The sequence below is a fragment of the Toxotes jaculatrix genome, chromosome 18, assembly GCF_017976425.1.
Source record: "Toxotes jaculatrix isolate fToxJac2 chromosome 18, fToxJac2.pri, whole genome shotgun sequence".
NCBI lineage: Eukaryota > Metazoa > Chordata > Actinopteri > Toxotidae > Toxotes > Toxotes jaculatrix.
This window is the reverse complement of record NC_054411.1, coordinates 11825601-11853517: the sequence shown is the minus strand read 5'-3', so window position 1 is coordinate 11853517 and position 27917 is coordinate 11825601. Positions and strand designations below refer to the sequence as shown.

General features: G+C 41.1%; 1 protein-coding gene across 1 annotated transcript; it reads left to right on the top strand.

Moving 5' to 3' along the window:
- The first annotated feature begins 619 nt into the window (after positions 1-619).
- On the top strand, positions 620-27826 carry lmtk2 (lemur tyrosine kinase 2). Its single transcript, XM_041062106.1, has 14 exons — positions 620-1122; positions 7985-8118; positions 8345-8498; positions 8978-9054; positions 9522-9640; positions 10006-10093; positions 15540-15670; positions 18558-18642; positions 20093-20214; positions 20925-21074; positions 21242-24308; positions 24410-24542; positions 24631-24885; positions 25464-27826. The coding sequence occupies exons 1-14, from the start codon at positions 1020-1022 to the stop codon at positions 25490-25492; spliced, it is 4647 nt and encodes a 1548-aa protein (XP_040918040.1). The 5' UTR covers positions 620-1019; the 3' UTR covers positions 25493-27826.
- The last annotated feature ends 91 nt before the right edge of the window (positions 27827-27917 follow it).

The window sequence follows — 27917 nt, the reverse complement described above, 5'->3', positions numbered from 1 at the left end:
AATCATGCCTCATAAAAAATCACTTCTCACGTTCTATGGCTTGAAAGTCATTCATGGCTGTTCAAAAGCTTCCTTTCTATATCTGTAACTATTGATAACTGATAAAAAGTATTTATTAACTATTTTATTTTATTGTATTTGTTTGTTTTGACTTTGCTATGATTGTTTCGTAATGGAAAATATCGCGTTTCGAGATAAGTCTAACATCCCTTAATGTGAATATGCAATTACTACAAAAAAAAAAAGAAGCCCATACAAAAAATAGATCACGAGGCTTTAGCCAGCATCAGTACACCAGTGAAATTACCCTGTCCGCCTATAAAATGCTGCTTGGGGGTTTATGGTTGGCTGTAAATCCAGAAATAAACATTTAATATAGACAGGTCCTCTTTCCTAATCAGTACTGCGTACCTCACATGGTTGACAAGTGACTGGATGTAAAAAGCGTTCTTCAGGTTTGATGAAAAACGCTGGATTTACATGACAGTCAATACAGCTCGAAGCTGATTGGGTGTGTGTGTGTGGGGGCGAAGATATTCTTCGTTGTGATTGGTTCAAGTACTAGTCAATCATTTGAAGTTTTACGCCCCTTTCAGCGATGTGACGTTGTGCAGGAACATGGCGCTTTGGAGGAAAGGTGTTTGATGATAGTCAGGGCTACTGATTAATTTCCTTTAGCTAGGTTCTTTTAAATAACACTAAGATACATACTTCAAAGATGATAGGTCGTGAAAGGTGATCGCTTCTTTTGTCTCTATGGACAACGGAGCACGACATTTGGTGGCGGTGTTTGCTGTCGTCAGCTGAAACTGTTAGCATTGACATGCTAGCTGAAGCTAGTTAGCTGGCTAACAGCAAGTCGCCAAACAGACAGAAAATATGCTTGTTTATGTAGCCTACACTGACGTTAAACTCGTTATAATCAATGATTAAAACACTTTATTCAGCATCATATCCGCCATTTGTTGTTTAGTACGACGATTCCAATTAGCTAACATTTCGTTAGCAAAGCTAGGAGGATGGAGAGCCGCCATGGATATGTTTTGTTGCTGGCCAGTGGGATTTTTCTGTCGGCGTTTTGGGTGTCTGAAGGTGCCCCTCTTCAGTATCCTCACGAATCAGGTGAGACAGCTGTTTTAAGTTGATACACAGCTAAGCAGTTGTTTGCTCACTCACTATAACTGCTGTCTGTCCAGCTGCTTAGCTAGCAAATGTTTCTGTCAGCTAATATTTGCTGGCTTGGGTAGCTGTTGCTAATCAGCAGCTAAAAGCTAACAACATAACAGCCTGGCTGAATTTCCTGCCTACCACTGAAGATTGTTGTCAGTGCATGAACACTTGTACTAACTGTATATCGTGTATTTGGTCTCAGAGTTTACAGAACAACAGTTCTATTTTTTTTTTGTCTAAATGGACAGGTAACACTTTGAACAATGACAACAATGGAAAGTAACATGTCATCGTCACGACTCTACCAGTTTGCTAATAGCAACATAAACATTCCTCTAACAGCGCTCAGTAAGCACATATTAACCTAGTTCAGTTTGATTGTGATTGATATTTAACACAGGTAAGTCAGTTTCCAGGTGACAGTGATGTGTCTGAGTTAATATAATACAGCTTATTGTAACTTCAGGTACAGAGATGTTAACCTTTCAGGAGGGTTGGCCCACTCATTGACATATAACTAAGTTTATGGGACAATAGAATGGATGATGGCCTACCAGCATGGAAACACTGTTTCTTCTTGCTTTAAAGTGAACCTTGAATAACCTCTGTGATGTGGATTAAAGTGTCCTCACATTTTGTCTACATCATTGGGCTTGTCATGGGTGTGATCATTTGATTATTTTGGGATGAATAAAAGTGTATTCATAGATGAAAGCAGTCTGCCAATCCTTCAAACGCCAGTTTGATTAAGTAAAGAAACAACACCTAATTTGTTGATTTAGATACTTTACTTGGAATACTGATGTGATATTTTACTGTTTTGTGACTGGCAGTGGAAGAACAGAAAATGAACTGACAGTTTTGATGATCATTTAATCATTTGCATCATTTATCAAGTAAAACATTTCAAGCAGTTTGTGGTAACAGCTTCTCAAATGCAAATATTTGCTTCCCTTCATTTCACTACAGTGAAAATCAAATACTTTTAAGGGATTTAAAAGGTTTGTCAAACAAAATTAGGAATTTCACATTACAGTTTTGATTAATAAAGTATTAAAGTAGATGAATCTATTCTGAACATAAACCAATATTTGCAACCCTTAAGCTTTGGATGCCATAAATCGCTAAGAGGCAAGGGAGTGGTTTCTGTGTTTTCTTTATTTTTGCAGGTACTCAGAGCAAGATGCTCAGTCACTGTGGCCTCTCTTGGTATAACCTGCTTCCTTGAGAGAAATGAATAGACACATACGTGAATATGTCATAGTGAGGGTCAGTAATGTCTAACCGTAACACATTCCAACCTTATCAGAACCAGTCAATGATTAGCAATGGTGTTGTTTGCTTAATCATAATACAACATACAGGAAAGCAATGTTGCAATATGAGCAGGGTTTTTATGCTTTTATTACATAGCAACCTGTCCTTTGCCCCGCTTCTCTGGTCCTCATTTACCAGTGCACACAGATGTGGCAGAGCAATACTTAATTGTTTCAAATTTTGATCTAGGTTATGGATTATGGGTGAGATCACATACAAGATATAAGATTAAAGCAGAAGTAGTTACTTGCAAAACCAGTTTTCAAGTGACACGTTCAAACACAAGTAAAGGTAGATAGGTCAGCTTTATTGGAAGTGTCAATGTTTTAACGGTAGTAACAGTCAGGTGATAGTTATGTGTCACTGCTCAGTGATCAGTGTCCACCACCTCCACCTGTAGGGAATGCCGCCATTACAAACCAGCCTGTACTGTATGTTGTTGTCAGAGGGCAAAGTCTCAAGCCAGGGCCCCTTCACTCTAATCCAGTTGCTTGCTTCATTTAACATCAAAAGAGTTTTTCACTGTTGCAGAATGCTACCAAAGAGAGTAAATGCGAACTAGTCTATATTGTGTTGTTGTAAAATTGGTGATGTATTTCTGATTTGTAGTTGAAAATGACAGAACACAGTCCTGTATAAATGGATCGTTACAAGGACAGCCATAAATATTGGCTGCTTCAGATGCGTGGGCTCCTCATTTGATCGATGAGACTTGGTGCTTCCTTTCTTAGCTGGCTGACAAATCTTGTCCAAACCCAAGCTGTCTCAAGCCAGACAGTGCCATCCTCCATCCTATATGTAACTGACAGTGCCGACATCCACTGTTGTGCACACTGATGGGTAAAATCTGCAAAAATGGGTCAGCTCCTCCTCTGCATGAATGCCTACTGAAATATGCAGTGGAACTGAAATAAGACCTGGCAGCTCCCTGCTGTATTGGTCCCAAAAAACCAGTTGAGTCATTTGGTTGGGCCTGCCAAGTCATAATATGAACCCATGACTCAGATAAGGCCTAACAGAGGAGAACTGATCCCATGTAGAGCTGCCGTGACCCAACTCCTGTTTTTTCTATCTGACTGCTGTTGCAGCCTCTCTGTGAGTCCTGCACTGCCCTGGAACCCTGTTGCTCTGCTGAAACAGAGAGGGGGTGTTAGTATCAAAAAGCTGCCTGCAATTTCAGCCAAATGCTTTTTCACCAGATTGTCATGAAGTTAATCTTTTTATTGAAATTAATTGTAATAGTCTCTGACAGATTGCATCTGTCAATGACAGATACTCTTTTTTTCTAAGTTATAATTGTAGATGGGGGATAAATGCAACAGGGCTTTCGAGTTTTGGTTTACCCTTAGCTCGCTCTTGGTTTCATGATGTTGGTCATTCTTGCAAGGCTGCTGCACATTATGAAACATAGACATTCCCTGTGGCGTGGTGGGAGACCTCAGTCAGGGGTTTCCCTGTCACACTATGAGACCCCCCCCCCCCCCCTCCCCCCGGTTAGTTGTGTCACGTGGGAACAGCAATGCTTGCTGTAGTTGTTGTTTGCTGTTCATTTGAGATTTTATGTTTGCCTAAACCACAGAATACCTGTAGCTCGTTCAGCTTATGCACTGGCGTTAAAGTGGTGAATAAAGTGCAAATGGTGATTTATACTAGCTTCTTCTGACATTGTTTCATTCACATGTATGTTAAGCCTCTGCGTAAACATTAAATCAGTTTTCTTCACTGAAAGGCACAAAGCAATGAGGAAGTCTTTATTTTTACATTAGCCAGACTTCAACATCGCTGAAGCTCTGCTCAGTTTCTCTCATGTGTCCTTTTTTTCCCTGAGGTTGGGAGAAAACACTTTCTTGGGCAGGCCATGAAAGATTTAGATTTTGCAGGGAAAGCCCAGCCAGTGCTGTGTCTGGGAGATATCACTTTTTTTTTTTTTTTTTTTTTGCCATCGTTCAATTAATGTGACCCCTTTCCCTTCCATCAGATACTAATTGTTCCTTCCATCCCTTTTCCTCCTCTTATGTTGTGGATGTGTCATCATGCATAAGGTGTCTTCCCTCATGAAGAGAAATAATTTGTCATTCTCCTCACTCAGTGGTTTTGATTACTGCATGTCCAGCAGATTCAGTCAGGTTAGGCTGCGTTAGTTGTCCTCCTGTTCCTAATATAGGATACAACACTCAGTAGCCTCTGTAACACTCAGCAAGGCCCCTTCATCTCCCTCCTGATGTCAGTGATAAATTGCAAGGTAGGGAACACTTTAATTTAACAGCTGTAAGTACACATCTCCATTTAGAGCGACATCCACTGGGCCTGTGTCCTGACTATGGACCCATTTAATCTTTAATTCCTCTTCTCATCAATATTTCACCGCAGTCTCTCTATTGCAGTCTTAAGCACAGAGGAGACGTGTGTGGAAGGCATCCCAGAGAAACAGCCATTGGTTTGTGAAGGGTACATTATCTGTGTTTCAGATATTTCAACCATTTACAGTTTGCATCAGAGTGTATCTCTCTTTAATTTCCCTGAAGGCTGAGTTGCCCATGGTATCTTTGGCATGATCTAGAGTTGTAACACTAATCTGAGAGGTGGGTGAAACACAGTTCTTGTTTTGATGTGGATTTCTATGTTGGGTTTGTGGATGTGTATGTTTTCAGTGCAGTAAAGAAAGGTTAAGGCACTCAGATGTTTGTTTAAATAAATAAAATAAAATAAAATAATAAATAAATAACTAGAACAGATTAAGCAATCCTTTCTATTTTTGTCGGCGATGTCTTGGTGTACTGTGGCAGACATGAAATGAATTTCAATCATGGCTGACACTTTAGATATCTAATGCTCCTCAGGGAATTTAAGTGATTGCTCCTCATCTCATCTGCTCTCTAATGGGCTGCGCTGTCTGGACACACAACTGCTCCATCTGACCAGACCTGACTGGTAGTAAGATCGCTGCTCACCCTGTTGGTTGTTAGACTAGCTTTCAGCCTCTCCAAGCTCTTATCACAGGTTTACTTTGAGGGGATGTTTTATTCATGAACATCTTGCAGGAAGATAGGACTCGATCCCAGGTTAATTCTGATTAACCTGATTAACCAGATTTACTTCAGGCTAAATTTGAAAACATATAAAAACAGCTTGCATCCTTGCTAGCTTTTCAGGTCTTTTTGAGAATGTTCTGTCCACACTGAAATGCCAAAACAGTAGGAAATTGGTTCCTCTTTCATCTCTGTTTTTTTGGCAAATGGCAAAATTACATCTGTCATTTGGGAAGAAGTGTGACAAAATCATCCCAGTTTCTCTGCTTGGTGTCAGTAGTTAAAACATGTCCTGTTGTTTCCTTCTCTCAGTGTTTGAACATTTATTTGACATTCAGATGACTTTGTTCTTCTTTTGTCAGATGGCATGAGTATAAAATTGATTTATCAAAAAGAAAAAGAACAGCTGAGGATAACAGTAATTCCTGTGCTCCTGTACTGAGAGCAGATGACAATTTTATGCTTGTGAAATCCTGTAACAACCTGGACAGAAATACAGATTAATGGTGACACCTGTATTGTGGGGATAGGCTTAATAGTATTCAAAATAAAATGAGGTTTGGAGATGACAGGCAATTGGATTTTTAACATTGCAGGACGAGACTGTATCCAAGGAAACATTTGCCATTATTTGGAGCAGCCCTGTTTACACTATCCACACTACAATGTGAGGACGGTTAGAGGTTCAGCTTCTCTGGAAAAGTGCAGGTCATTGAGAAATTTTAAAAATAGGAAAATGGATAGGAAAAGATGCATATATGCACAATTTAGAGGCTTATTGTACACATATTGACCTTAGTCTGGTTTTTCATTTATTCCAAAGTGTGAGTGATCTGTTTGTGTTACAGTCTTACTCAAATCTCCTTCATGCGCTGGTGCGAAAACATAAGACACCGAGAAGCAGGTTTGTAGTCTGGATGTATTCAGCACCCACTTTCACCTGTCGGGAATTTGTACTTCAGCAGAAGGAGACTCAGTAGGTGTTGATTCTCCCTCTAGCAGACAGGATGTACCTGACAAGCTACGGCCAGTGGGAGACAGAATAAACACAGGAGGGAGGATGGGGAGGAGTATCTCACACAAGTTCTCACTGTTTTTTCAGTACACACACTCCGCTCACAAACACATCATGCCATGTTGGGCTGAGATTATGTTTACATTTATTTACAACGTGATACAACATGGGGAAATTATGAAGTTAATGTGCACTTGGATTCAGCAAAAATTCATGCTGCAAGTGGGAGGGATTGACTTTAATTTCTTCTGACTGTTTACTCACAGTGGCGACAAGAGATTCACTGGCCAGTAGTCATACCTTTCAAATGACCAGTCAGAAATGAGCAGTGACATGTGGGAGATGAGAAAACAAGGTGGACATGTGGTGGAAGAGCATGGTGACAGGCTCGCACGTACAGCCAACAAAAGGTGGAGCTTTTGTCAGACAGGCAGCTTTCTGACCATCAGTGAGAGCATCTGGAGAAAACATATATTTTTAAACAAGGTGATCACCTATCAATTCTGTTGTTGTTGTAGATCCTTTGGTTATAAATGATATAGCGGGAATATGTTTGTTTCATGGCTGACTTATTTACAAATCTGGTATAAAAATGGTTTTGCTGCCTAATGTGGTTCACTCTTATTTCCTGTAGTGGTACTTTATCTATTTCATGGTATATAGGCTGGAATAAATTGGGCCTCTAAAGGTGATGTATTTTGTATGTGAAGCAGTCTCTGGAACAAAGATGTAGCACTAAATTGGAAGGCGCTTTCAGTAAAATGGAAAGCTTTAGCCTCGTAAATGTTGGCTGGCATCAGTGTAGTGAGCAAGGAGCAGCTGAGCAGCGCAGTGGGTGGGATGCAAGGCTGCTGTCAGCCCTGACACTCGAACTGCTGGGCCAGCAGCATCCTCGCTGGCGCAGACCCACACCTGCTGTCACCACTGCTGCACCATCAGCTGCTCATCAGCCGGTGGAAGCCCCCACAACTGTCTCTCTGAATGGCTGATGAAGGGAGAGAGTGAGAGTGAGAGAGAGAGAGCTTTGGTTTTCTGGCCTGAAGACACAATTATTTTCATGTCATGTTTGCAGAAATTGTAAACCTTTAAAAAAAAAAAAAATTTAACAGAATTATTTTTTTGTTATGCTCCATGTTACAGTTTTCCCATTTCTTCCCACTGCGGTGGAGTTGCTAGTGAAATAGAGCAAAAAGCTCAATAGGTTCCATTACAAGAGACCTGTGCAGGCTATTTTTGTTGTCAAGCTTAAATGCACCTTTGTCGTGGGTGGATTTAGAAAAGGAGCCAGCACCCTCCTCAATGTGCTGTATTACTGTCAAACACCCTTATGTTTATGTTTGGAACTTAACAATGCTGTCAGGCACCTTCCTTTATTCTCTCCTAAATCGGTCATGAAGCACAGCTGTATATGTGGATGATTTAACACAGTTTCTATCTGTTTTTCTCATTTCAGGTGGAAGCACAGGGGACACTGTGTCTGTGTCTCTCTACCTGTCCCTGGTGGTGTCACTGACGGCGCTTGTGGCCTTGGTGGTGTTGCTAGTGAACTGTGTGACCTGCTGCAAGGAAAGGGAGATCAACTTCAAGGTAAGAGTCTCGGGAGGCAGGTACCCAGACAGACAGACGCACAGCTCCACCTGCTCCCATGCACGCTACACCTAATCAATGCAGAGTGGGACTGGTTTGTGATGGACAGTCAATTACTTTTTAAATTATATTTTATAATATAAAGACGTACACTGTATTGTTGTGTTGTAGTGGCAAACCTGTTTTGTTCTCAATAATATCCCACCCCTGATTTTTGTTGATTTAGGAGTTTGAGGACCACTTTGATGATGAGATCGATTTCACCCCACCGGCAGAGGACACGCCTTCTATGCAGTCCCCAGCCGAGGTGTACACCCTGGCTGTGTCCCCTGTGGCCCTGCCTGGACCCCCACACCTCCAACCTCCTGCCCGCATTACAGGTCAGACATATGCACACTCGCAGACAAACAGATTTATACTGTGTGGCAAGACATGTTGTATACATTCATCACTTCAAACATCTGCACATTTACATACTGTATCACATAAATTGTTCATGCATGTACAAATGACACATTAATAATGTTGTGTATAGCTGGGTTTTTAGGTACTCGTAGAATTTTAAAATTGTGAATATACAAACATGTACAAACATGTAACAGTAATGCTAAAAATAATTTTTGTGAGTTTTCTTTGTCATGTGCCGTCAAATCAAAGTCAAATGTCTGTAGAACACATTTTCAGAAAAGTTGCACTGCAGTTTTCAGTTTGGAAATATCAATAAATCAAAAGTTTGTACAGACCTTTTTAAGATAACAACAGCTGTGAACCAGAAATGTAACTTTTCCAAAACTCTAGGTGAAACTTTTTTAATTAGCTCAGTCTTAATTAACAGTTTGTTTTGTGGTTGGTTTCACAGAGGGATCCACAAGCTTCCAGGTTGCACGTCACAATCTGAGTTATATCCAGGAGATCGGCAATGGCTGGTTTGGCCAGGTAAGATTTTTTTTTTTTCTTTTAATGCACAAGCTTTGCTATGTCCCAAAAATAAAGGCGGAAAATGTTAATGTTTGGTTGAATAGGTTAATTCTACATGACTTTTTATCTAGAGAGAACTCAAGGCAGCTTCTTTCATCATCTGTATCACAGGCTGCTTTAATTCTCTGAATCTGTTATAACTCAAGGTTTATTCCCATATTCTCTTCCCCTGTTTTTACTGCATATTCTGCAGCTCATCTTAAGGTGAATAAGTAAAAAATACACCTTCTCCAAATAATCCTTAACCTGTCCATTGGAATACCCACCTTTCCCCCCATTTTTCAAATTGGTTGCTTTTTCCAAAGCAGTTGCTGGCATCCCTCAACATCTTTTTAAAAACATTTATGTGGACCTGGAGGGAGAAATGTTGTATGGGCTTTTTTTCTGAACCTAGTTTAGTCTGAAATGTCGTCATGTGTTAACAGGTCCTTCTGAGTGAAATCTACACAGATCCAGGTGGAGCTAGAGTGGTGGTGAAGGAGTTAAAAGCTAATGCAAGTGCCAAGGAGCAGAATGATTTCCTGCAGCAGGGGGATCCATACAGGTATCAACATGTCTTTGTTTTTTTTTTTTTTTCCCTCTACACCCTAACCCCCTTGGTTGAGGACTGTTATTATTTCTCACTCTTTTTTTTATTCGCAGATCCATTGTTTAATTATTTATTATTTGTTTGATTCATGATAGTATTTTATATTTATCACTGTTTCTTTTTGGATATAAGTGTGTGGTGCGACATGCACACAGTAAAGGTGGATAAAAATAGCTTTTGTTACATCACTGTAACGTTAGCAGCACCCTCTACCTTTCTTTTTACACATTGCATCAGACTTAATCCCCTTGAAAGTCTTACAGATATTATTATAAACTGTTATTGTAAAGTTTGGATTTCATGTTATTTTGTCTTCACAGAGTGCTGCAGCATCCAAACATCCTCCAGTGCCTCGGACAGTGCGTTGAGGCCATTCCCTTCCTGCTCGTCTTTGAGTACTGTGAAATGGTGAGTATCCATATTTCTGCTAAATGTTATTCATGATCACAAAAAATATCAACCAGTTGTTAATGTACAAAAATTGTTTATTGTGTATGAGTTGAAAATAGTTGAATAGTTATCATAATTAATTACATAATCTTCATGGGAATTAATTTGATTCCCAATAAATCTGCAATGTGAAATATCTCAGTCTTATTTTGAAACATTGTACAGGGCTTCCTCCATTAAACATACAGTCTCTGTGCACTGGTGTCCAATGATTGAAAGATGTATTATTTACTACTTGCTATTTCAGCACTTCCTTGCTGAGAAGGCTTCATTAAGTGAGAAATCTGAGAATTAGCTCTTGTCATTCTGTTAAGTTCACAGATTCATAGGGCAAGACCTCTTTAAATACTGTCCAGCATGCATGCATAGCTGACCTGCCCTATTGACTATCTGGCCCGAAAGCTTACTGTCTCAACCCCAAATTAGCCCTTCCTTTCATCTTTACATATTGAAGTGACTCCATCGTGGCAGCTGATTTATTCACTGTTTCTCTTTATCTATTCTCGGTGGGCTGGGCTCTGACTGCAGGGAGCCCCCTCCCCTCCCCCGCTCCCCCCTCCTCCTCCTCCTCCACCTCCACCTCTGAACCCCCCCCTCCCCTGCTGAAGTCACATAGCTAAGTCTAAGCCGGGGACTTCTCACATTCCCACCTCGCCCAGTAAAGCAACAGGCTCCATTTACGCTCCTCTGGTGTCAGCTCCACCAGTTGCTGTGTTTGTGCATTTTTATGGATCGTACCGTGTGTATGTTGGAGGCTGTTGAGTTCAGTCTAAAGTAAACTAAGCTGTTCCTGAAGAAACCAATGGGTGCCCAGTGACGAATTCAAGAAGCCAAAAATGTTACCTAAAAATATACACCACCTCAGTATTTGTTTGATTGATCTTAATAGGACATATGTTTACGATCAGAAATAAAGTGCATGTAGTTGTGTAGTCTTAGCTTTGTGTTATGGGGTCTAAATAATTTATTTATTTTATTAGGTAACCAGAAAAAAAAAAAGAAATTCAGCACCATTCAATGCAAGCCAATCTGTAGTCACTATTAAATGTTATCATATGACAGTTGAAGGTGTGTTCAAAGTACAGCCTCAAAACTACCATAGACTCAACATTCAGTATAGTTGAGCAGTAATCCCTACATACATAGGTATAATTAATACTGCCATCACGTTTTCATTACCTTGAATTAATGATGGTAGCTTACATTTCTATTTTTTTTTTTCACTCATGCATAGTTTTTCCCAAAGTATGCTTGTTTTCTCGTCTTTTTCCACATGGCACCTTTTGGTTTCTGTTCATACCTGGCATTAACATGCGTTTTGTGTTGACAGCTCAAAGTACAGGTGTGAATGCACCTGAGACACCCTGATGACTAATAGAGATCCTATTACTGAGACCACATTTGGAGGGGGTATGAGCCATAAATGGCCACATTCTTTTAACGGTGCCTACGCTGATGTGTCCACATTAAAGGACCGTCTACTCAACATATGTCCTCTCAGTACGTAGCAGTACATACTCATTTGTTCTCAAAGCATGTAAAGCTGCCTGTGTCTACAATGTCTGAAAACCTCTAAAAGCCCACAGAGTGATCAAACAGCTACAAGTGCATCCAGGGCAATTTGGTTCTCCTGGAACACTCCAAGGCTCCAAATCGGTTTGATTTCTTCTTCATCTTTTAATTTCCGGCAGCTAAGGAACAGGAAATGTATTATTGTCATGCGCTGGTTAGAAACAATAAAGCATTTGGTCTTTGCAAACTGAAATCACGTACCTGTTTATTTGCATATAGAGTGGAGGAGTGAGATCCAATCACAAGTGGTCACTTGAGACATGTGGAGATGCATTTTAATGCCAGGTCTGAACTGACATACTTAGAGCTGTCCGCTTGTGATCGGATCACTCGAGATGCATGTTAATACCAGGTCTGAACAGGGCCTTGGAGTCTGTTATTATTATTATCAGGTGACTGACTGTAAAGTATGTGTTTGTTAGTAAGGTCACTTAAATTTAACTCATCATTTGAAATTGCTGTCTTAATTTATTCATGGAGATCTGTAGTAAGAAAGAAATAAAATAGAGCTACAACTAGTCTACAACCAAAAACAGAACACAGCCAAGTGATGAACTTTCGTCACATTTGTGTGTAAGTAGTACTACAGCCTCAGAAATAACCACATCATTTGTTTTCATCTATGCTTGGCTGTACTGCTGAATCAGATGACACCTGTCGTTTTCTGGCAGCTATAAATTATCGCGTGTGTGTGTGTGACTGGGTGTATCTGCGTGTGTGGGTGGTATATCCGCCTACCGCTTAATACCATGATATAGGATGCACTTCTTCATGGCAACCATGATTGAGTTGGCACAACCTGAGCCATAAAATTAGGCTTCACAGTTGTTTAGCGGGAATCATCACATTCATCTGGTAGCTTTAAGTGTTTTATGTAATGTATTAGCTGCCTGTGTGCACATGTACAGTCTTCTGTACGGAGGCATGGAAGGTTTTCATTTGCACTCCTTGGATGTCATATTTTATTTACTTGCAGGAAAAGGGAAATGCATTTCTGCATTTTTATGTGACACAAATATTTACAACAACTCTGGCTCCACCTTCCCTTCACATTTGTCCAACCTGGTAATGTCTCCAACAAGATCCGGTTCAGGTCATCTTGCCAGACATTACATATATTTGTTGGGCCGGAGCATTGTCAGCTGCCCGCTCCTGGCTGGTGTCCTGGCATTGTGGTCTTTCCCAGCCAGCTCTAGTAACGTCTCTGACAGGAGATGGAAATGAGTCAAGGTAAATGACTTATCACAAGTGTGTGCAAGTCATTAGGGAAGATGGCGTGATAAAGAGCAGGTCTCGTTTGTTGAAGGTGATAATGTGTGAGGGCAGCACAACTGAGTGATGTCTGTGCTCGTTATCCTTCGCTGGATAAAGCGCTTGGCGGACTTCATCCAAGTGGAACAATACGTGTTTTCTTTTTTTCAGTATGTACAAGTTCCATTTGCACTGCCTGCATTTTATTTAGTTCATGTAGAGATAAGTGCTGAGTCTGATTTCTGGCTTAGCTTAAAGTAAAAGACGATTAGTCTGTGGCCACTTACAACTTCAGGCCATGTCAATCATCCTTTAGATGTCGAAACATGAAATGTGACACTGCAGCTGCGCAGTGGACAAGGTGAATCCCAAAAAACCAGTAGACTGTGACGTTCCCTTAGACAGCGTGGTGATTGATGGTGGTTTTTCTGTCCTGTATCACCCGTGCTGGGTAACCCTGACTCAAAGCATTTTGGACATTAAAATACATCAAGCAACTGGTGCAGGGGCCACAGAATGTCACATACCATAGTGTGAGTGACAGCTTCTAATGCACGGATCTCCTGCCTGGTGCATGGCCAGGACGTTAGTCAGACCCTTCTCTGGTTCAGAGTCTTGCACATAAGCCAGCTGACTTTTGGCTTTTGAAAGTCGTTGATCTTCTTCATTTATTATGGTTGTTAAAACAACAATCCTTGCAGTGCAAGGTTATTGTCATGGCATTCATGAATTTATTCATTACTAACCACACTCTGCCCCAAAGCGTACTGAGCATTTTCCCTTGTGGGTAAAGATGCCCTTATGCAGTCAGTGTCCTTTTTGTCTTTCTTAGGCTAATTAGTTTTTTCAGAAGTGATCGTAATTCACTCTTAAAATCAGGTTTGATTTAAGAAAGACAGCTGGTTGGTTACACATTCTTTGCTGTAGTGAAAAATGTAAATAATGTTAAATCTTTTGTGTGATTTCACACATTTCACAATGGCCCCCTTCCCTGTTTACAAATAAATGCGTTAACGGAAATCATGACGTAGCCTGCTTCAGGTATCCACTAGCAGCATGGACGACAAGCACTTAAAATAGATTAAAAAATGATTATTATTATTTTTACACAACTCGATCATGTGGTGGATGAGCCAGATACAAACTTGGCACATTCTTGTTTAATCATAGGTCAGATGCGAGGCCTAATTGTTTTGGCCTTTCACCGTTAATGTTGTTTCATTAACAGCACTGGATCCTCCCCCTGGAACCCAGACCTAATCACCTGCTGCGGAGCCTTCACAAATTGAGACAGGCGGAGGGTGTCACTTACCATACATTGAATATAGCTCTTCTGTGAAAACCCTTTCTCAGAGTTCACTTTGTGCGTGTGTGCATGTTTGTCTGTGTTTATGGGTGTGTGTATATATATATATATATATATATATATGTTTAGAGGCTGAATGCGGTTGAAGCAAACAAATAGTGCTTACATAAGACGACTTATCTAAGCTGCTTTGCTGTGAGATAGCTCAGGGAAAAGTAAACCCCTTTGTAAACACACAAACACAGACTTGCACACTCAGTAACTGCATGTGACTTGACATTTTTCACAAAAGCGCCTCATATACTATGTGACCCCAGTGTGTGTACAGTATGTTGTTAGTCACTAATTCCTTAGGGCAGCTCCGTTCCACTGGCTAATCGGTGATCTCATTTGTTTTGCGTCTGTGGCAAACAAACTTAGACTCACTTATTAAAACTTCAGATTTAAATATACTGTTCGGTGAAATGCCCACTATCTCAAGTTGCAGGAGTCCTGCAATTTGTTTACACATGTTGTAGTGGAATATTAGAAAGGCTGGAAGTAAAGTATACCGTATTAATAGTTTCTCAATTGTACGGTCTTGTTACTTGCTGATGAGTGATAACCACAGGTGTCTACAGAAATTACCACCCAGCCCTGGGTTGTGAACCTACACACAGCTGAGACCGTTATGGTAATTTAAATTTTCTAGTCATTCAAGACTCGGTCCAGCCATAAAGACCACTGTGGTCTCAGTAGAGGTAAACCTCTTGTTCCAGATTGACTTTCTTACATCAGCATCTCACAGCACTGTGATCACGCACACTGGTGAGCTGACACACGACATTCTTACACAAGACTTAATATCACTTCTCCAGCCTGTGTTTGTTTGCCATGTCTTGGTGTAATTAATGCTCAAGGTGCCTCGCCCTGCTTCGCTTGGTCTTTTCTTCCGTCCACTCATGAGCTCCAAAACCCAACCGGACACAGGCACAGTTTATTTCACTGACCTGAGGTGGACTCTTTTATTTATAAATCTCCGTGACACAGCATAGAGGTCCATTAAACAGCGTTACCCTTATTTGGTCCTCTCACACATCAGCAGTGAGAAGTGCTGAGGAGACAGGAACAGGGGAGCCTACTGCCCCTGTGTGGTGGTGTCTGCACAATGCACTCAAATAGGAACATTTGTTAAATTTCCCTCATGGCTCAAATATAAATAAGGTTGTATGTTTATCTTTGATACCGATGATCTAATGAAGCTGTGTGTGTTTTTGTCTTTGTGTGTGTTTGCAGGGCGATTTGCGGGGCTATCTGTCTCAGCAGGATTGGATGTTCAGAAATGCTGAGTTGCTGCAGCTGCAGAGGATGGCCTGTGAAATTGCTGCTGGTGTCACTCACCTTCACAAACACAACTTCCTGCACAGGTAGCACTTCAGACCTGCAACACTAAAGCAAACTCACAGGTTTTAGACCCTCTAAGCTAAGCAATGTCTTTTTGATGTGCAAAAGTTTCTGTCACGAATCCTGCTGCTCTTTGGGGGTAACGCACACTTCGCCAGTCACACCTAGACACAAAGAGACTGTAGTTTTGTATTTTAAGTACACACTCCTTACGTAATTTGGGTGTTGAGGTTTAAAGATTTGACTGAAATTTCATATATTTTATATTAGATCAGGGGTGTCCAAACTGTTCCACAAAGGGCCGGTGTGGCTGCAGGTTTTTGTTCCAACCAATGAAGAACACACAGTGTGACCAATCAACTGTCTGAAGACTGAGATCAGTTGATTAAATGAGTCAAGACTGGTGTGCTGCTGCTTGGTTGGAACAAAAACCTGCAGCCACACCGGCCCTTTGTGGAACAGTTTGCCCACCCCTGTATTAGATCATATATTATTTTCTAATTCACATTATATTATAAATTTTAGCTTATTAAGTTCACATCTTGTCTCTTCACGTTAAATTCCCATACATATTGCTGCCCTAAATGTTTGGATCAAGGAAAACCATTACACATTTTTTGTTGTATATGATAGATATGTAATGTCTTGTGGTAAGTGAGAAGAGTGATACATCTCATAAGATATGATTGTTAATACTTAGGTCAACTGTTAGTTTTACTCTAATGCTTACTGTCCAACCAGTCTCAGGGGGACCAGTGTTCTCCAAAAAAGGTGTGTATAGCAGACAGGCTCCGTTTCATTTTCATTTTTACCCCAGCGAGTACTGGATGTCTGGCTACTAGCAGCCAGCAGGGTACGGGGGTGTTGGAAACGTGTGGCTTGGGGGTAACATACGATGCTCAGCTCATCAGCTCTATTTTGCATGCTCAGAATAAGCTCAGAGGGTTCCAATTACACAGCTCCCATGCATTGCCACAGTGTCAGCTGTCCGCTGCCAGGAGGATATGATGATTCTGCGCTTTGCATGTAAAAGGATAGCCTCATATTGGGCGTTGTGTTTTAATCCTTGTTACAACTCAAAGGAAGTTCGACAAGCTTTCCCTCCATGTGAACTAATTTAATTGAAACGAATTCATTATTTTTATTTATTTTTGTTAAATTAATTGTAAAAATATTTCTGTGGAACCTATTAACACAAAAATATATAAAAAAGAAAAAAAAAATCAAAAAAGGTCACACAGGCTGAGCACAGCCACATGCTGGCAGAAGTGAATGAGAGGCTGTTGATGGTGCAACGCCACAGACACAAAACCCCTCTAGGCAGGTGCTGTGTGGGCTGATATCCAAAGCTGAAACTTCAGCTTTGCAGTGTAAGGGTGAGCATGGTGCTGCTGAAGAGCGAAACACATGTGTGTCATGGCAGAATATTCTCATTCAGAAACTGTTGAAGGCATGGGTCAGTGACGGCTCTACACATATTTCCTGTTCAGGCACTTCAAAGTGTTTTTGGGGTTTATTGCTTTCTAATTGAAGTATGGATTTAGCATTTTGTTAGATTTTTGATTATAAATGAATGAGTTGTGTTTGTGAGTATTCACTGGGTTTTAAAAAGTCTTGGTCCACTTTTCCCTATTTGTAGATCTTTGAGTAAAATCTGGTGACAGTGGAGAAAAAATTATACCAGCCTGTACTTTGTGCTGTGCATTTCCTTGATCTTTAAATAGTTCTGGCTTAGCCTCTTTGAACATTAAGCATCATTGTTCTGCTGAAAAACGCAATCCTTCTCAACAAAACAAGAAGTGATTGCATGTGACTTCTCTGTTGTCAATATGTGGTTGATCCTGATTACCAAATCCAGAATCAACAAATCCCCACACCTTGACTCACTGTGTTTGACAGGAGGTTTTATTCACTGTCTCATTTACCTGATATGTGGTAGTTTCCTAAAATACATGTTCCTTTAGTGAGCATACTGTTTTAACCACAGTGTCACTCAGAGTAAATCAGGTCAATAAATGGCTTAAACATACAGTTACTCCAAACCGCACAGATGTCTTATGATATGGGAGCGATCACTGCCACGCCATGCATTAGCCTTGTAGGGTTAAGGTGTTGGACCTGTTTCCCTACTGCTGAGTTACTGTATGTTGGGCCCTCAGCCAGCAGCAGAGGACGGGGGGACAGGAGAGTTTAAAATAAATCTCCATTTATCTTACAGAGGTTTCAGGGGGTCTGACAGTAGCTGGGCCATGTGCACGCAAGAACACTGGTGTCAGCAGTGTTTGTCGTTAGGCGGGTAAAAGGGACTTGGAGCTGGTACACAGGGAATGCCGCAGGGCTAAAGGAAAACCAAAGCCTGTATCTTCATTCGGTGTGAATTAACTAGCATATGTCTGCTTAATGTGCAAGGACAGCCTCATAGCTTCTTACGTCCTCTCTTGGGTGACACACAAAAGGTTTACATAGCTTGTGTTTCCCTCCAGAAACGATCCTGCTGCTGAATGCACGAGTCAGGAATAGCCCCTGCATGAGTCTTGTTGCAAGGAGAAGAGCAGAGGCTGAGGCCGTGTGCTAATTCCTGTAGTTGCCAAAGTCATTTATGATCCCTGCCAATTTCCCCTGTCCTCGATTCTTGCACTGTAATCTTAGCCTTTGAGGTTAAGAGCAGATGGTTGATTCCTTTTTGATCTTGATGAGATTAAATTTGTATTCACTTAACACTGCTTTAACTTTGCTGTGTAGACGCACATGACAATGCACAGGCTAAAAAAACCCCAAATAACTAACTAGCAAGAACAAGCATGAGCTAAATATTTTGATTGCAGCAATGATCCCAAATGTATCTGTAAGCTTCATAATCAGTGAATGATTTGGTAACTGTAAGTTGTGTTTTTCTCTATGCTCTTGCAGTGATTTGGCTCTGAGGAACTGCTACCTGACTGCAGATCTCACTGTCAAAGTGGGCGACTACGGAATTGGACCCTACAGATACAAAGTAAGATGTAACCCTGTGCCTCACACTGTGGATGTTAGACGCTCAGATACATCAAATAAGATTCTCCAAATACCAAATGTAAAGACACTTGACATTTTGTGTCAGCTTCTCTGGCTTGTAACATGTTAACAAAGACCCTCCACTGCCCTGCTGCACACTATAAGCCCAAAGATAAAAGGCCCTCTGAGGTTAACAGTGCCATCTGGAGTCTTTGTATGGAGCAGGAGAGAAAAATACACTGCTTTACAAGGATGAGTGAGAGAGGCTGTTGAGTGAAAACACTGTCTGAGTAATATTTTTTTGTTTTGCTTAAATAATGTTTTTTTTTCTGATTAGAAAATTTTCAGACCATTGATCTAGTTATTTATGATAAATAATGACCAATTTATTGGACCATCTCTCATTTTAAGCCTGAAAAGCCACTCTCCCCCAGACTTTCAAAACAGGTTAGGAAACTAAAATAAAGTGAGGAAAACATATACTTACAATTAGTGGTTTGCAAAGAAAGCAACAAAGAGGGAGAAGTTTTTATAGTTCAAAACAGGTTAGCAGTGTTTTTTGTGCAACCCTTTAGCAGACATCCTCGTTTTTCTTGCACAAGCCCAAAAATAAAGTTCCCAAAATAAAAAGGTTACTGTTCTTTAGCCCTTTTGATTGCTGTTGTAACCCTGCTGTCCTTTAAAAGGTAACTATAAATTTTACAACCTAAAAGTCCTAAAATGCTTTGCACAGATAGAATCAGGAGACTCAGACAATGTATAATTTGTCCAGTTTGTCTGAATATTGAGTCCAGCACAGACAAAACATGTTTGAAGTAGCACTACCAAGGCCAAATCATTGCACGTGTGGGTGTATTTCAATAGTTTAATAAGAGCCTAAATTTACAAAATTTAAGAAATGGTTCTTAAGATAGTTGAGAAGTGCTCCAGTTAATGCAGCTTATAAACTTACGATTCCTGCCTCTGAAGTCTGGCAATTTGTTGCGCTTAAATCAGAGTCAGAATCTGTCTTTGTGCAGCCAGCTCCAGATGACTTGACAGAAAATAAATCTTATTCCTTGCAGGCTGTGCAGATGCTTGCCTTTGATCAACTGCATATTTCGCTGAAGAATTAACAACGTCTTCTCTTGTAGCTCGACATGCTGCATATGTCCTAAGGCAGTTCTGTCGGCTGCATTCTTTAAATACTGCTGAGCTGACAGTTTGGCTGTCTGAATTTAATACTCATAAGATAAGGTCACCCAGTGAATCTATTTCTGTAAATAAACGGAGAGGCAAAGTGAGAGTGCAGTGCCTTAGTGAGAGTTAATACACAACTAAATTTCTCCTTTTTCAGAACTTGTAATGAGGTGGCATTTGCAGAAGTATTTGCAGTGTCTCCTTGAGAGCTACAGTTTGTATAAGTAAAATATTATGTCTGACAGATTTTTTTTTAACAACCTTTACTATAGGAGGATTACATCATCACAGAGGATGATGTGTTTGCTCCCCTTCGTTGGCTGGCTCCTGAGCTGGTGGGCGAGCGCCATGGAGGTGTGATTACTATGGAGCAGACCAAGCCCAGCAATGTGTGGTAGGTTTAAGACTGCAGCTCTACACTGATAGAGGATGACATTTCTAAAACCCCATAACTCATAATGACTGTGAGTGAAACTGAATTTAATCCAGATACAGTTTAAATTGACAGTCCTGAGATAGAGGGAAAGACTTTAACTATTTTAAGTTTTCAAAAAAACTAACAGTTATACTGCTTTATTGAATATTGTTAGTTATAATAGATATTCCAGCTAGAGTCATGTCATATGATCAGAACTTATCATGTGAAATATATTTGGTTGCTGTGTTGTGCACCTTTTGCTCATTGCTGAGAAAACAAGCCCTTTCTGCTCATACCAGAGCTTGTAAATCCCAAACAATCAGGCAAATGTCCAAAAGAGGGGGAAAAGACACTGACACTGCACCACCTAAGCATCTCTCCTCATTGTAAAGTCTTCTCAGCCCTTCTCTGACTTCACGACTCATTGGCCAAATGCTTTCCTTTAATAAATTTCACAGTTACGTAAGGTAGTTCTAGCTACAAAAACAGATTTGCTAAGTTAAGGTTTCCTCATGTGACAAGTAACTCATTAGTGAAGTGTTTGAATTAGGCCACTGCTATAGTGGCTGTTTTATGAATCATGTTTATTTAAAAATAACTGTTTTCTTGGTTTTGGGTATTCGTTACAACTCATCTTTTGTCCTGCAGTAAATTCCAACAGCTATTTTATCCTCACACGTCTGCAGGGCCTTGGGGGTGACATTGTGGGAACTCTTTGAGAATGCTGCTCAGCCGTACCCTCATCTGTCAGACCGTGAGGTTCTCAATCATGTGATCAAGGAACAACAAGTCAAACTCTTTAAGCCACAGCTGGAACTGCCTTATTCTGACAGATGGTGAGTCCCTGAAAATGTGTATTAGAACAAATTATGTAAAAAAAAAAATAGTACTGTAAATATGAGAAACATGAAAGTAGTTTGGCTCAAATTGGGTTTCAAGTTATTTGACCAGTTAAAAATATATCTTGTTTAAACAGAAACGTCTGTTTTGTCTGTAACTGTAGGTATGAAGTCCTGCAGTTCTGCTGGCTATCCCCAGACAAGCGGGCTACAGCAGAGGAAGTCCATCGTTTGCTTATCTACCTGCGCATGCAAGGCCAGAAGGACATAGAAGAAGATTTTGAGCAACGCTGGGATGCTCTGAAGCCTAACCCCTCCACACGGCAGACCACTGTTAGCCACTCATCTTTCCCTATCTTGGAACAGTTTGCTGATGATGCCTTGCGACAAGAGATTGATGAAGTTCTTACTATCACTGAAACTAGCAAAGGTCTCAGCTTTGAGTATGTTTGGGAGGCAGCTAAGCATGACCACTATGATGGCAACCAATGCCGCTCAGGCATGGACACAACATTGAACTACCACAGCATGTTCTTTCCTGTTTCTAGTGAAGATATCCAGGCTCATTTCCCTGATCCTGTAGCCAGAGCAGCAGGCACAGAAAGTGGCAACACTCCATCGGGAATACCTGGAATTGTACCAGTGTTTGATGCACAGAAGCCATCTAATGGAAATGAATATTACATACAACTAGAAGAACAAGGGGAGAGCACTGTTGGGGATGATGGGACTAGAGGACAAGACGTGGACTTCAGTTCAGGTCGGCAAGACTTTGTTGTTCTGCAAGATGTTCGCCTGGATGAGTCTAGCACTGATGCTGACTTTTTCCACCAAAGCATCGACTCCAAGGATTCCTATTTACCAGATAGTCACATCTGGTCATCTCTTGAAAATGACAGCCCATATCACACCAACATTTTCACAGAGACAGAGTCCAGGCAAGAGGACTCCCCTTCCTGGAGACAGAGTTTTATGGAGCTTCCAGAGCGCAATGGGAACCCTTTCCATGAAGGTGCAGCATTAGAGGTCCAGGAGGCAGATGAAGATAAACGCTATGGGGATTCTTTTTTAGGGGATTGTTCAGAAGCCACTCACCTGGTGGCTCCCGTGAAAGTGGAGGGGGAGAACACAGACGTGATGAGGCTTCTGAACACTGAAAAACTAGCCGACAACTTTTTGTTTCTCAAGGACCAGAACCTGATGAAAGATGGATCTAGTTTCTCAAGTCCGCAGCAGAATTTTCTTTCACCGGGCATAGCCCACGAACCAGAAGAAACCTTCAAAATGAGTTCTTGGGACAACCTTGAGACTTCAGGCAGCTTAAACACAGCAGATACTTATTTAAAACCTGCAGCAAGTAGCACATCCTCAAGACAGGATTTTTTAGACTCTCCAAGTACCAGCATGGGGGAGTTAAGTCAGTGTCTGGTAGAAAATGAAACACTGGTGCCTTCCATTACAGTGGTCACAGAAGATAACACAAGCAACCAGCTGCCAGTTAGAAATAGTTCTTCCACCGAAGACCTTGGTCTGCTGCAATCCTCAGACAGAGGTATGGACTCTGGTTTTGATTCTACCTCAGAGAGGTTTGAGGTTATCATTAGTCAAACTGATGACCACACCCCTGCGTTCTCTGAAAGTGCCACCACAGACTCATTGTGCACAGATGCCAAAATTCCCAGCCTTGAAGACGACCTTGGAACCTCAAATGGTAGTTCTCAGCTCGTAGCAAGCAAAATGCCTGAAAACCTGCAAGTCCAAGCCTTGTCCCCAGACAAAGGACACAGTGACGACCTAACCAGCAACGATCTCTTGAGTGAATTAATTGAGGATGCAGATATAGAACTGGAAACCACGCTGTCCGACCACGAAGAAACCTTTATAGACACTAATGGGAGACCTCTTGTGAGATCTTCTCTGTTGGTCTCTGGACCATCTTTGGACCAGATTAGCCAGGACAGCTTACTTGAAGACAGTATGTCCAACACTCTACCAACTGTCGATAATTCAGCCGAGACACCGGACTCTCTAGACTCCCTTGACATCCACAGGATTGGGGAACAGGGAGAAGAGCTGAACGGTCAAATAGCTCAACACAAACTCCAGCCTCCATACAAAATATCAGACAGTGGGTATGAGACTGAGAACCTAGAGTCTCCCGAGTGGAATTTTCAGCCTAATGTCAAAGACCACTCCCATGTAAAAAATGGCAACGGTGTTGCCAAAGAAGAAGAGCATACAGAAGAGTGCACAGCGGCAACGAATCTGGTTCCACCAGAAATCATCATTTCTGAAGTAGAGGGTGCGCTTGATACTGAGAGTGAGGATTCCAGTGAGGGCCAGCAGCTGGATCACGCAGGTCCTGCTGAGGAGCCGCTCATGGGCAGTAATTACAGGGACTCTGCCTACTTCTCAGACAACGAATCAGAACCTGAAAAGAAGTCTGAAGAGGCGACTGGAGGTTCTGCTGAAGTCCCATGGCTGAGGAACTCAACTAACGAGGTCAGCGGGGTCTCTGCAGGTCCGGCACCAGAGGTTAATGAGGAGAGAGATACAGGTTCTTTATTTTCCCAGCAAAATTCTTCAGTAGCTGATGAAGCACAGGATGACGTTGGAGAAACTCCTGTTGGGAGCATTTCACCAGAGGCAGACTCAGATGTCACAGAGAAATGTGAAAGGGAGGCGACCAACAGCCAAAATGAAGATGGAAACAAATCAGAGCTTTTCAAGGGTGTGACATCTCCTGATCAGCCGGACCTGTCAGAGGATTCACAAACCTCAACTCCACTTCCTTCTTCTACTCCATTAGAGCTGGCACCAGAGACAGCAGTTCATGCTAAACTAACCAGGACCTACGCCAGTGACGGTCATAAAATTAAAGAGCCAGACATGGAGGGGCGCTACCTGGGGAGGCGGGATGGCTCGGGTTTAGACGTCCAGGAAGATGGTGTGGATGCTGACGAGGAGGACGAGAACAGCGATGACTCTGATGATGACATTCGTGCTTATCACTTAAACAGCTCCAGCTCAGAAAGCGAGGATGATGCTGTACATACAGTGCCGGTTATTGTCTCAGATGACAGTAGTGCAAAGAACCTGAAGAGCTTGTTGAAACCCACCACACTAAAAATCGAGGCATCGTCCTCCTCGTTTCCTGTGAGGTGCAATGCAGATAACTCCAGAAGAGCTGTGTCCTTCTTCGATGATGTCACTGTCTACCTGTTTGACCAGGTAAGGTGTTGTCTGTTTAGGCTTAGAGTTTTATATTCGCAGCTAGTAAGAAAAATGTTTGTGCAGCAATTCACATTAAAATTTGATGGATTCTGATTTAGGAGACTCCCACCAAGGAACTGGGCGACCACTCCTCAGGCTCCAACAGTCAGGTACCAGAGTTCAGCAGCCCAGTGCCCACTGCCAGCTACCTGAACCGGTTCGCCAACTCTGAAAGCTCCACAGATGAAGAAGGTAACACCAATTTCCACTCAATGTACGCAGCGCCTGAAAAATTGTCTTTGCCGTTACATGTCGCAACTCATTCATTGAATTCCCACAGGTGGCGGTTTTGAGTGGGATGATGACTTCTCCTCCCCTGCGCCTGCCTTCCTGCCCAAGACAGATAAAGACCCAGCATCCAAGGCGATGTCCTCATCTGCAGCATCTCGCTTTTCCTCTCCGCCCCCCGCAGCAGGGTGCGTGCTGGAGCCCAGCTGGACCAGCTCCTCAAACTACTCCCGGTTCTCCATCTCACCCGCCAGCATTGCTAGCTTCTCCCTTACACATCTTACTGACTCCGACATCGAACAAGGAGGCAAGTTGAGCACGGTGTCGCACCATATCTGTACAGGCTTAAAGGAATAGTTTGACATCTTTGGGAATTTACAGGCTTTTCTTGGTATCAGATGAGAAAATCAGACCACTTTCACCTGTGCATGATAAATATGAAGCTGTGGCCAGCAGCTGGTTAGCTGGTGTTTTATAATCAGACATAACATGTTAATCAGTGAGCTTTAGAAGTGATGGCATGTGGGTTTTGTTATCTTTGTACAGAACCAGACTTTGTGCAAATCTAAGTAGACCAAATAACAAAGAAATTCTCTAACCGCTGCAAATAAATGTAGTTCCCAAAACATTCCTTTGAAAATGGTTTATTTTCAGTGCAGTCGTAATCTCATCAAAAGCATTTCTTAGTGAGATAATATTTAATTTTACTATTTATATAAATGTATTTGATAGTTCTGCCATCCTAGCCGACATCCCTGATAACCACTATTACCAGATTTTACCATGTTCATTAGGTCTTAAAATAATAGTAGTCAGTTTGAGTAATATTCATCAGTCACTTGAACTCATGTTTAAACTCTCTTCTTCCTCTTTTCTCCTCCTCAGGAAGCAGTGAAGATGGAGAAAAAGATTAGTGTGATAAATGAAGGAGACCATTTATCATCACACTCTTGAGAAATGAACCTATACTCGCACTTTTTGGGAACGGACAACGGCAGAATAAAGACAAATGACGCGGTTTGTGGGACAAACCGTGGATGCTTCTCTCAGGCAGAACTGTTCATCATGGAGTTGGCCATGAGAACAAAGGCTGTAAACTGACTTTCAGCAAATAAGACAGACAAGGCCCTGTCCCAGTCTGAGCCACATCACCTCTCCAGCTACATCATTGTGTGTGATTTCAGTTCAGTGCAATTCCACTTTGGGAAAAAAACAAAACGGGCCTAGCTTCTAAATGTTTGCTTTAAAAACTCATCAAGCGCATTCCAAGTGTTTCGCTGCTTCTTTTCGTTGTGTGTCTAAGTGCACTCCTTCTCCAGGACTTTGTGCATCACCAAAAAAAAAAAAAGAAAAACAAAAAGACTTTTTATGTTTTGAATTAATGGACACACTGGGCTGGCAAACCTATCACTACAGCCAAATAGGGATAAGCTCTTTGATTTCAGCAGACCTAAAACTGAAGATACAAGCTTTTTTTTTCTGTAACGTTGTAATTTTGCCCCTTCATGTTGTGCGATTATTTCAGTGGTTGCCTTTTTTTTTTGTTTGGGGGGAAGAGTGATTTGTCTTTCGTAACCTTTTGCTCCTTACTGGAGAGCATGGTATCCTTCTGTAGCAGCATTTGTGAAAGAAGGGTTGAAATTTAGGAAGCGCCATCCATGCATAGGATGATTGGATAACAAACAATCCCTCATCTACAGAGGTGACACTGTATGCTCCTTTACTTATGTTTGAAAGGAGCATTTACAGTAAGTAGTTTCATATTTTGAGACATCTCAGTAAGAATTGCGGGTGTTATTTGACAATTGTCGTATTAATCCTTAAAGGCAGTTATTCGAGTGAAAGACAGTTTTGAGGAAAAACTGAAACACGTTTCTTTTAGGTTGTAACACTTTATTTTATGCTCTAAAATGTGCAGCAAGTTGCTTGGATGGTTTGTGTCTCAACTACTTGTCACTGGGTTTTAGCACAGTGCATGTTGATGCTGTAAAGACGGCTGCACTCCTCCATTTTTTTTTAACACTACAAAACTTTCAAATCACACGTGAAGTAAGATTGTGTAAAAAGCGGGAGATTTTATTTTTTAAATGTAAGAATGAAGAAATGTGTTGAGCTATTTCTAAACAAATGTGCAATGAATTTCATGAATTGGTTGAAATTTGCGTAGGAGTTCACAGGATGACCTGCTGAAGGTGGTGGCGTTTCTTCAGAAATGTGCAGGGACTTAAAGTTTCATGAAAAAAAAAGAAATCACTACTAGAACAAAAAAATACTGCTGCTTTTATCAACTTCAGTGTCATGAGTTGTCTTGCCTTTTTTTGTTTTGTTTTTTTCAACTTGGTGTCAAACTTAATTAACCCCTTCAGATGGCATTTTCTTCCTAAATGACCCTTTTGTGCAGTTGACATATTGAGCATTTCGTCATTGTATCTTATCATTTTCAGGCCATCCATTGTTTCTGTGGCTGTACAGGATTGGTTGGAGGTGTGTATGTGTGCGTGTGCGTGCGTGTGTGTGTGTGTGAGATGATCCCTTTCTGTATTGAAGCATAATGGAAATGGTTTTGGACTGAGATATGCTTCCTCCCCCCCAAATTTTTATGTACAGCTATAAAATCAGTTATTTGAAACTGTAGGTTATACAGTTGCTGTATGGTTCTTTCCTTTTAATGACTCAAACACTTTAAAATTTTTGTCACTGACAACCTGGTGAACAGTTATACTTCACTTGTAGTAGTTAATGCCCATATACCCCGGCCCGTACAGAAGGCACTGTATCTTAGACGATGTTAACCTCTGTTAAAAACCAGCAGCCTGTGCTTCAGTTAAACTTGAACGTTTATTTAAGGAAATCTTGTTTTATTTGACTACAGTATACATTTGCTTAATCTTGCACATTTGAGAAATGTAACTTAATGTTGAACTGTACTGATGTATATAAATGTTAATTTTTTTTCGTCTGTAAATGGGAAATGATGTAACTGAGTTATAGGTATGAGGTTTCATTTTGTAACTTAAAACTGAGTTGATCAGAGGAACATATCACAGTCATCAGCTAAAACGCAGTTAAATTAAGACACAGAAGCGGATGTGAATTCATTCTGTCCTTTAAACTTGTAGATTTAAAAAAAAAAGATATTTTTACTTCATATTGATCATGCTTAGTGTAACTGAATGAAATGTTTATAATTACATTGTTTAATATGAAAATAAATGCAAATGAACTTCTAATCATGGCTGGTATGTGACATTTTTTACTTCTTTATGTCTTTCTCTATACTGAGTGTCAGTAGGTCAAATGGTTTGTGCTGTTGAAGTAGCACAAAACCCAACCCTGCAC